We start from the raw sequence: 11,040 nt of genomic DNA on the forward strand, positions 1-11,040 counted from the left end.
GGCTTGTCGGCAAAATCTCTGTCTTCGCTTCAGCAGGAGCGGAGCATGAACGGTAAGATGGCATCCACAGTTCTTTCTCTTTTTGAATGTGGTGACTCAAGCTGAAGTACAGTTCCATAAGTACTCACAACCGTCTGGTACTTCACCTGCCTGCCCACATTTCATGCCTAAGGTAGGACAGGGTGCTGACTGCTGATTTGACTCTGAGCAACATCAAAGACAGGCATATTCCATAGCTACATGTGTATTTTTCAACAGGAGTCACTGGACAGCACTTGGGTGTGGGAATCCTGCTTGATTTCCTTCCCAGTACTCCAGGATCAATCTAATTCTTTCCTTTAACTGAGATTAGTTAACCCAGCATGATCCCACCACTGAACTTTCCTGATCTATATGTCTAAGAACATGAGGCAGTGCACTTACTCAACTAAACTATCCCTTAGCTCAGACCAATATCTAGAAACCCAGAGGCTTATAATGACTGGCAGCAACACTCCCTCATCATCTGAAGCATTTCATTTTTCATCAGCAAAAGCAATTAACAAATGTTAACAACCCAATTTCAGTGTACAAAATAAATGCTTCTTTGTGCTGTGTGTATTTTCGTAGGACACCGGATCCTCTGCGAAGGAGTTTATGGATCAGCTGTGGCCAGATGCTAAGGAGCTCGTAATCACTGAACCCGAGGAGTTCACTGCGATGGACAACTTTCCAGAAAAGGTGGAGGAAAAATCTGTTCAGTCACATGACAAGAGTGATATTGAGAACAAGCCTCTGGCTGATGCCCCAGTGAAACTGAAGTTTAAAGGACATCAAAGAATACACAGTCTTCCTGACCTGTTCTCACAAATTCCACCTCTAATGGTTGAGAATAACACAGAAGAACTGTGCCTAAACTCCCTAAATAATGTAAATTTAAGTGAAGGAAGTAGCACCAAGATATCTGATCCTAGTCTGATTCAACCTCTACAGAGTACATCTACCGAGCCCGTGTTATGTGATTGCTCAAAGGTGGAGCTTAGTCCACTGATAACAGATGAAAATATCTTGACAATGCCAGTCGAGAGCCCACCAGTAGCAAGCTTAGGAATTTCCACTGATTGTTTCATCTCAAAGAATCCCGAATCTAATCCAGATGATTTAATTGATCCTACTTCAGATGAAAAGCATCAATGTCCAAATGTTTCCCATGAATTTCAGTGCTCGGAAGCCTGCATCAGAGATAATATCTCTAACAAACCTGAATCAACCTCAAACACAGATGTTAATCATTCAGGAATATGTTCAGAAGATGTCCTCAGCGTACTGAAGGAACGTACAACAGTGAATGTTTCCAATGCTAAATGTGATCAAAAGGAGCAATTGACAGATATTCAGTCAAATCAGAAATGTGCAGCATCAGAGGCCGATAACAGTGAGTTCCTCCTACCTGAAGACTGGACAGACAGTGACACAGTAAACCAGCCTAGTTCCCATTCATCCCAGTTGGAAGAAGCTATGAAAGATGGGGAAGAATGTTTGACATTAATGTCACCAATTGTGACACCAGGTGAAGGGCAGAATGCATTATCCCCTGATGTTTGTACGGAGGTAATAATATCTCCAGATGGTCTTAACAATAATTCATCTCAATTTGTTAGCAACAATATTGACTCGAACAGTCACATCTCAGAGACTTCTTCACAAATCTGCAATGAGTCTTTAAAAAATGGCTCTAGTCTAACTAAATCTGTAACTTTCCCAGAAGAAGTTGAAGGAATCTCTACAAGTAACCAGCTACATGTGTCATTAACTGAAGACAATTCATTATCATCAAAGGACTCAGAGAGTTTGTGTGTTATAAGCACAGGGGCAACGCCATGTTCAAAGTCAGCAGAAAGTGAACCAATAAGAATAATGCCTGATAGAAATGAGGAAGGCTGCTTGAAGTCCAATGATAAGGCCTCATTACTTGTTTTATACCCCATGGTTAATGACAAGTCTCTTTTATCTGATGGCCATCCAATTAAATCAATCCCAATTGGTGTCAATGCTGTTCGAATGACTTACATGATCAAGACATGTCAAGTCAAAGCTATTCCTGTCATCCCACCAAAAGTGCAGTTTACCCAGGTCCCTCAACCTTTGCCAAAAAATAATCTCACTGCTCCCTCTCTTCCTCTGGATAAAGTGTTAACGATTTTGCAACCTATTACACTATGTGAACAGAGTCGTCCTGAGAACGAAAATAAACCAGATTCTTCTTTGGTGAATTCTTCAGTAGCTGAATGTAAAGATGGGAAAGAAAATGGTCTCCCACAGTTTCCAATACCTGAACGTGGAAGCTGTACAGTTTCACCAGACACCTCACCTCAGCCCAAAGCCACCCAAGCCGCACCAATGGTGAAAAGAACGTGCAAAGCAAATGGAGAAGATGTATCCGACAGTCCAACCCCTTCAAGAGTGGAACGATCTCCAGTGCAACAAAAGCCTGGCTTTATGCGGCATGCACAGCACAGGTCAAAGTCAGGCAGGCCTCAAAGCCTCATCCTGTTCAGCCCACCCTGGCCTAGTGTGGAACGGCCTTCTCCCATAGACTCCAGCAAGGTGCACCTTAGTCCAGTACAATGCAGCCCTGAGCAGCAGTCGCCGTTAGAATTGGATCACTCAGTTCCCAGCAGCTCCCCACATGAACTTAATGACAGTCAGAAAGGTCCCGAGCCAGCTGTAACTCTTCGAAGTCGAATGAGCATGCCAAAAAGTGGGCAGAGGCTGGAGACCTCAACAAGTTGTTTCTACCAGCCTCAAAGGAGGTCCATGATATTTGAAAATAGGGGTGGCAGGCAAATCGAATGACCATCTTTGCTGAATCTACAATCTTCAGACTGGCTGCACAAGATTTATTTCTCTGTGACATCTTTCCGTCACTATCTGTATGTATTCTCCCACTCCCCCCAACCCCCCACCCCCGCCACTCCCCCCTGCTCAAGAGCCTGTCAAAGTTTTAAAATGTTCATTTGGATGAGCAGGCGTGAAAAGATGTAAAGTAGCTGGACTTGTACAAGGTGAGAAATATAGGCTATTCAGCTCAAGTATTTAATAAACAAAGAGTACAAGCTTAACTTTGGCATTGATTGCAACTTAACGATGTTCAAATGAATAAGGATAAATCCAAAATATATAAAGTAATAGTCAAAAAGTTCTTTGAAAATATGTAAGCTTTCTCTAAACTAAATGTGTGCAATGAATATGAGTGAGAGGTGGTCACTGTCAAATTGTATAGTACTCATCTTACTGACAGTTCACCTCTCTCACAGCAATAGAATGGATGTCCCTGTGTGATTTGCTAAAAGGGTTACATTACTGTAATATTTATTGCACCTTGTAGTAAATCTTGTAAGAAGATGAATGGAGACATTTTGCTATAAGTATTATGAACATGAAGTTGCGTGTCATTGGTGGCTAATGCACTTCATGATTTACTTTTCATCAACAATGCAAACCACACTGTTCTGTTATTGCTTATTTTACCTGTTATTTTATTACCCTTGGTGATAGAGAAGTGTCAGTTCAAATTATTGCATCTTCCAAGTTTATACTGATCCAGTTATACCTCATAGAAAACCAAGCCATGGAGAATTGTGTCACTCACATTTGGCCAAAGCAGATAATCTACAATAGATGTACTACTGTATTATTTATCTAGATACAGCCATCTCAGAGGATAGACAACACCAATGTTTCTGTAAATGCTTCAACATCTCAGTTTCAATGTTTATATCTGTCTCATGTATGGAAATTATTTCTATATTGTCAAATATTAAATCTAAGTTTGTTTTCCAAATCTGAGAATTAAAATTTTCGAATACCAGTATACTTCACAAACATTTTGCAATTTTTATTTATTTCACATCGTGAATCTTGATGTATCGGTTACTCAATGGCTTGAATTTTCAGTCCCTTCACTGTGGGAAATGGAGACAGACAGGGTCAGAAACTCATATGCTGGCTGGTGTGCCAGCTTCCTGATCCTATTTAGGCCCCAGAAAGTCATGAGGTGAGCACACAATTAAGCCCATAAAAAAACATTGTTGCAAGTAGTTAATGAAAGCTGAATGAGATCTTTCAATTTCCAAACGCAATGGGATGCAAATCAGTGACCTGGAAGTGAGCACCCGATAGTAGGCTGGTAGGCCTACAGGTTTTCCCTGCCTGCTGGGGTGGGGGTTATGCATAAGTTCACCTTATAGTGTGACTCCACACTTCTTCCTTCCGTCCCACACAATGAAGGCCTGGCAGCTTATTATTTCAGTAAAGCATTTAAAAAGTGGCTGAGAGGGCACCTTTTTGTTGTGATGCACTCCCAGTTACTTAATTAACTCGTACTTCAGTAGGCCCTTCGTGGATCACCACCTTGACGTGATGGAGAGGCTTGTAGGCTCCGATAAACCCTTGAGTGATACCATAGGGAGCTCTTTGTTCCTGGTAGGGACATCCATGGTGGAAAGGCTGGGTTTGGGGGGGGAGAGGTGCCAGTCAAAATACAATCCACTAAGTGATCATCAGCAGTACAGGTGAAGGAGGACCATGTCTCACTGGCTGAAAAGGCTGCAGGGGCAAGGAGGTCCCAGACAATGTGGTTCATTATCATTGAAATCCGACTACCAACACAACCTGAGCATGTGGATTGGTATGGGACTGTTATGAAGATTTTCCTGTTGCATTTAAAATTATTGTTCCCCTTAAGTAGCCAGACAAAGTAACAGAGTGGTTTAAGATGAATTTTACAATAGCCAAAGGACCCTGAAAAAAGCCATTCAGTCTGAAAAATTCAGTTATCTCCATTCAATCACAGTTATTAATTAATGTAATATCATATAAAAGTACAGTTTTTAAAACCAATCACAATCAATCTACACTAGCTTAATTATCCAATTGACGTAATGTTTTTACTTGCCTCAATTCAATATTGTTTTCCCCTATCTTTAGGCGGTTGAACTGTGTCTGGATATTAGAACATGGATCACTCCCTTGTCCAATGCATGATTTAAAGGCCTTCTCCCATAGCATCTTTCTCTCTTTATCTGAAGGTCAGGTATCTGGAACTAGCTGCTTACTATCCTGCAGTTAAACATTATGTAGGCTTTTGTGATTTGTCCCTGTTAAACCTTTCACTGGACACAGTTATTAATGTGGCTATTATTTTTCTCCATAATTATTAGTATGGTTATTAATCCCCTTCATGTACAATGATGGTGCATCAAGGTCCCTATAATGAAACAAAATTACATGCAGACTTCTACCAGGATCCATTTCCCAAGTTCTGTGGAAATGGAGAATTGGTGACGGGGCCGGGATTGTGAACCTGCCGCAATCAAGAATCTGCACGCAGGCCACTGATGCATGAAGGTCGTTGGACACTTTTATTGGGACAGTGATATCAATGGAAAGCAGCATTTGTGACTGAGCAATCCTCTTCAGGGTACCCTCTGCTCACCCCAGATGGTGAGGGGCTCGAAAAGGTACCCTAAAACTAATCTCTCCCACTTTCTGCAAGCTTGACAACCACACCCTGCGGGATCATCATCTTTGTGGAAACAAAGAAAACTCGGAATGTTAGAACACATGGATAATCTAAAAAATGACTGTCCAGAAAGAAGGATTCCAATCGTATGACCTAAGCTGTCAAGGCTCTGCTGCCCTCAGTGAAACCCGCCTTCCTTGGGTGAAGGAACAAGCAGGGGATATGTCTTCTATTGGAAATGAAAGGCTGGCAGCGACTCTCATGTCCACAGAGTTGGTTTTGCCATCCCAGAATAGGATTTTAGAGGCACTGCTGCCCTCTCCTCCCACCACCCCACCCCCCCCAGCTCCCATTCCTCCTGTTGTTTACCTAAGAGGCTCATGGCACTTCACCTACAACTCCGACCGAACCAATATGCCACATTATCAATGCATTTATGCCCCGACTCTTGATGTGAAATAAAAGTTCTCTTCTGACCATGATTAATTTTCCACCACCGTCCCAAATGAAGAAAAGATCATAATTCTGAGGGGCTATAATGCCAAAGTTGGCCATGAGTTTGATAACTGGAGCAGAAGCATTGGGAAAAACAGGGTGGGAAAAGCCAGTGCAAATGATGTCCTCCTGTTGACAAAGTGCTCAGCACGGTCTCATTGCAACAAGCACCCTCTTCTGTCAGAAGGAGAAATACAAAACCACATGGAGGCATCCTAGATCGAAGCACTGGTACCTCCTGGAGTATGGGTCATTGTTTTTTATTAATTCATCATATGTGGGTGTCAATGGCTGGTCCAACATTTATTGCTCATCCCTAATTGCCCTTGATCTGAGAGGACATTTAAAAGTCTGGAGTCAAGTGTAGGCCAGAGCAGATAAGAATAGCAGATTTCCATCTCTAAAGGACATTAGTGAACCAGGTGGGTTCATGATCATCATTAGACTTTTAATTCCAGATTTTTACTAAGTTCAAATTTCACCATTTGCAACAGTTGGATTCGAACCCAGGTCCCCAGAGCATTACTCTGAGTTACTGGATTACTAACTCAGTGACAATGCCACTCTGCCATCACGTACCCAGGTTCAGGTCAATGATGTCTATATCACTTGATCCATGAAGGAGACTGAATCCTGTTGGACAGATCATCGACTTGTTCAATCAGTGGTGAACATCTGCTTAACACCAAGACATTGCAAGGCCCAAAAGTCCATAGAATCATAGAATCATTACAGTGCAGGAGGTCATTCAGCCCATCGAGTCTGCACCCACTCTCTGACAGATTATTTTATGATGTGGAGATGCCGGCGTTGGACTGGGGTAAGCACAGTAAGAAGTCTCACAACACCAGGCTAAAGTCCAACAGGTTTATTTGGTAGCACAAGCCACTAGCTTTCAGAGCACTGCCCCTTCATCAGGTGAGTGGGAGTTCTGTTCACAAACAGGGATATAAAGATACAAACTCAATTTACAAGATAATGGTTGGAATGCGAATCTTTACAGGTAATCAAGTCTTAAAGGTACAGACAATGTGAGTGGAGAGAGGGTTAAGCACAGGTTAAAGAGATGTGTATTGTCTCCAGACAGGACAGTTAGTGAGATTTTGCAAGCCCAGGCAAGTCGTGGGGGTTACAGATAGTGTGACATGAACCCAAGATCGCAGTTGAGGCCATGCGGAACTTGGCTATCAGTTTCTGCTCAGCGATTCTGCGTTGTCGTGTGTCGTGAAGGCCGCCTTGGCACTTACCTGAAGATGTGGAGATGCCGGCCTTGGCACTTACCTGAAGATCAGAGACTGAATGCCCGTGACCGCTGAAGTGTTCCCCAACAGGAAGAGAGCACTCCTGCCTGGTAATTGTCAAGCGGTGTTCATTCATCCGTTGTCGTAGCGTCTGCATGGTCTCCCCAATGTACCATGCCTCGGGACATCCTTTCCTGCAGCGTATCAGGTAGACAACGTTGGCCGAGTTGCAAGTGTATATACCGCGTACCTGGTGGATGGTGTTCTCACGTGAGATGATGGCATCCATGTCGATGATCCGGCACCTCTTGCAGAGGTTGCTTTGGCAGGGTTGTGTGATGTTGTCACTTCTGCTGAAGGCTGGGTAGTTTGCTGCGGACAATGGTCTGTTTGAGGTTGTGCGGTTGTTTGAAGGCAAGAAGTGGGGGTGTGGGGATGGCCTTGGCGAGATGTTCGTCTTCATCGATGACATGTTGAAGGCTCCGGAGAAGATGTCATAGCTTCTCCGCTCCGGGGAAGTACTGGACGACGAAGGGTACGCTGTCCGCTGTGTCCCGTGTTTTGTCTTCTGAGGAATTCATCAGCCGATTCATCCATCTGGAGACAATACACATCTCTTTAACTTGTGCTTAACCCTCTCTCCACTCACATTGTCTGTACCTTTAAGACTTGATTACCTGTAAAGACTCGCATTCCAACCATTATTTTGTAAGTTGAGTTTGTGTCTTTATATGCCCTGTTTGTGAACTGAAATCCCACTCACCTGATGAAGGGGCAGTGCTCCAAAAGCTTGTGGCTTGTACTACCAAATAAGCCTGTTGGACTTTAGCCTGGTGTTGTGAGACTTCTTACTGAGGAAATCCTCCCAGAGACACAGTGTCTTTAGACTCGCAGAGGACCCGCTGACATGTTCTTTATTGTCAGACTAATCCAAGAAAAATGTCAAGAAAAAACACCTGAAACTCCTCATTGCATTTATCAACCTGACCAAAGCATTTGACTGAGTAAATCAGAAACACTGTGGATTGATTGTGCTCCAAAGGTTTGGGTGTCCAACACATTTTCTTACAGTTCTGTAACTGATTTATGATGATATGACTGCAACTGTCTTGAGTGGAAGATCTGAAACAGCCGCCTCCAAAATCTGGGAAGACCCTCATGGAAGACTCTCAACTGCCCTTAGGCAACGAAGGATGGGTAATAAATGCTGGCCAGCCAGCCAAGAATGAATTTTTAAAATTAACTGCTGTAAAGTAGGTGAGTTTAAACATCCCAATTAAAATAATAAACCAGGGAGAAGGTAAGTATCTAAAGTAAGTGGATAGGATTTGGGGGTGGGGAGTGGGGTATACCTTGTGGGGGGGTTCCTTAGTTGCAGGGGGCGTGTGTGGGATTTGGGGGGCACGGAGTCCCATACGGGGCTTCGTCTGGGTATTTAAAATAGTTAAGCTGAAGTTAGAAGTGGTTTTATTCTAAATCTGTCAGAGTAACTATTAGCATAACACTGGCAGAACTATCTAAAATTAACAATTTAAATCACTTTTTCAAATGCTTCCCAGCACATTGTAAGGGAAAGTCAGCACTTCAATTCCTCACAGTTCTGAGGTGCACACATGTTATGTTAGTCATGTCATCATAGCATGCATGACAATATTTCAAAGGACCAACATGTATCCCATGTCCTGATTTTCCTGCCAAATGTTTACAGAGAGTGGAGGTTTGGGCATCTAGCTCACCTTGGATATAATGTTCCTCTGAAATTGTGGAGGATGGAGAATTCTCTTCCCTTAAAATGACTGAGTTTTCTTATCAATTCAGTAGATATTTTCCACAGATAATACTGTAAAACTTCTAGGTTTATTTGTTTTTCACTAGACTTCCCCAAAAATATGGATTGCATTTGAGAGGTTCTCCTTTTTACAGCATGTCTCTGGATTAAGAAAGGAAACTCCCCTTTCAATTGACTTAACAAGATCATTTAGCCAAACACCATTCCTTGGAGATGACTCTTAGAGCTCCTTGGTCATTTGACTGAAAATCCAGCTGCCATAAAGGAAGCTCCTGAGCACCCAACCTCCACACCCTCACCCCCCTCCCACACCCTCCCTCCCTGCCCTCACCCTCCCCCCCCCCCCCCCCCCCCCCCTCCCCAATCTATCTCCCATTGGAAACTAGCTGGGAAGCGGACAGGTTTAATCAGGCAATCTCCCTGCACAGCAAGGGCCCTCTCAATGTTGGAAAAGTGCCAGCAGCAATGGGAAGCGGCCTTATCTGAGCCCTTAAATGGCTCACATGACCCCTCCCCCCCACGCAACACGCCCCGGGGAGCCAAGGGAACCTTTGTGCACTGGAGCAGTCTTTAAAAATGGCGCTCTGGTGTTCGAAAAACAGAGTTACTGGCAGGGTTGGCCCTGCCGACGTAACATTGTGGGACCACCCCATGCTGTTTTGTTTTCTATGTCCTGAACAATACAAGGGAGAAAGCCACTATTGATGCCGGCAGCTTCAACACTTTTTCTGCACAGTGTTTGCTTTTGCCAAATTTAGGGAAGATCCTGCCCTATAGCAATCAGTAAAATCAGGAATTAATTAAATTAAACAGGCTATGTCTATTCCAACTTTACCACTTCCTGATCAGAACCACATTTGATTTTATTTTATTTGATTTATTACTGTCATATGTATTAGTATACAGTGAAAAGTATTGTTTCTTGTGCACTATACAGACAAAGCATACCATTCATAGAGAAGGAAAGGAGAGAGTGCAGAATGTAGTGTTACAGTCATAGCTAGGGTGTAGAGAAAGATCAACTTAATACGAGGTAGGCCCATTCAAAAGTCTGATGGCAGCAGGGAAGAAGCTTACACACACTTACATGCACATCTTTGATTTTAAAAATCTCACTCAAAATGTCATACTGCTTCAATATCATTGCCTCTCACACTTAGAAACATAGAAAATAGGAGCAGGAAGAGGCCTTTTGGCCCTTCAAGCCTGCTCTGCCATTCATTAAGATCATAGCTGATCATCCGACTCAGTAACTTGTTCTTGCTTTCCCCCCATATCTTTTGATCCTTTTATCCCCAAGAGCTAAATCTAACTCCTTCTTGAACACATACACCCCGGATTCTCCCAAAAAAATTGTAAGTCCCCAATGCACATGAAAACGGGGGTTTAATCAGCATGATTTTCAGAACAAATCTCCAACACTCTGAGCGCTGCTGAGTGCCCTAGTGGGATTCCCTCTAGAAATCAAGGGGCGGGGCCTATCCCACCCGAAGGGCTGGCAGCATAGCACTGAGTGAGCCACTGCACATGCACCGATCTGTCAACACTGTGGCCCCATATTGCCAGCCTCCCGGTCACTGGGAAGACAGATTGCTGGCCAGCCCCACAACCCCCATCACTGCCCCTCTGACCCCCCCCCCTCCCACCCACAGATCGATGGAGTCCTGGGCAAGCCCCAATGTCCCCCCTAACCCGGTCAGCCCCGATCTCCCGATCCCCCCCCCCCCAACAGTTTCAGCCCCTCCCCCAGCCCCGGCAGATTTCTGGCGCAGAGTTGATTACATCAGAAATCTTTGGCTGAGAAACACCCGGAGGCCGTGGTGCCCAGTGGGAATGCTGCGAAACAGCCTCTGTTGATATTTCCCAGCCCGCCCACGCTGCTCCAGCAGCACAGTGGGCTGGGAGAATTGCATCCCCCCCCCCCCCCCCCCCCCCCATTGTTTTGGCCCCAACAGCTTAGTGGGATGAGTTCAGAGTGATTGCAGATCCCTTTAATAGTAGCACAACTGTGC

The 11,040-nt window shown here is 44.1% G+C and overlaps 1 protein-coding gene across 1 annotated transcript in view; it reads left to right on the plus strand.

Moving 5' to 3' along the window:
* arhgap31 (Rho GTPase activating protein 31) overlaps positions 1-4,029 on the plus strand; it is a 97,500-nt gene extending 93,471 nt beyond the window's left edge. The window contains exon 12 of the mRNA XM_078232452.1: positions 610-4,029. Coding sequence (XP_078088578.1) covers positions 610-2,835 — 2,226 coding nt within the window. The 3' untranslated portion in view covers positions 2,836-4,029. The remainder of the gene's footprint in view (positions 1-609) is intronic.
* Positions 4,030-11,040: the final 7,011 nt, after the last annotated feature.

This window comes from Mustelus asterias, chromosome 17 (genome assembly GCF_964213995.1).
Source record: "Mustelus asterias chromosome 17, sMusAst1.hap1.1, whole genome shotgun sequence".
NCBI lineage: Eukaryota > Metazoa > Chordata > Chondrichthyes > Carcharhiniformes > Triakidae > Mustelus > Mustelus asterias.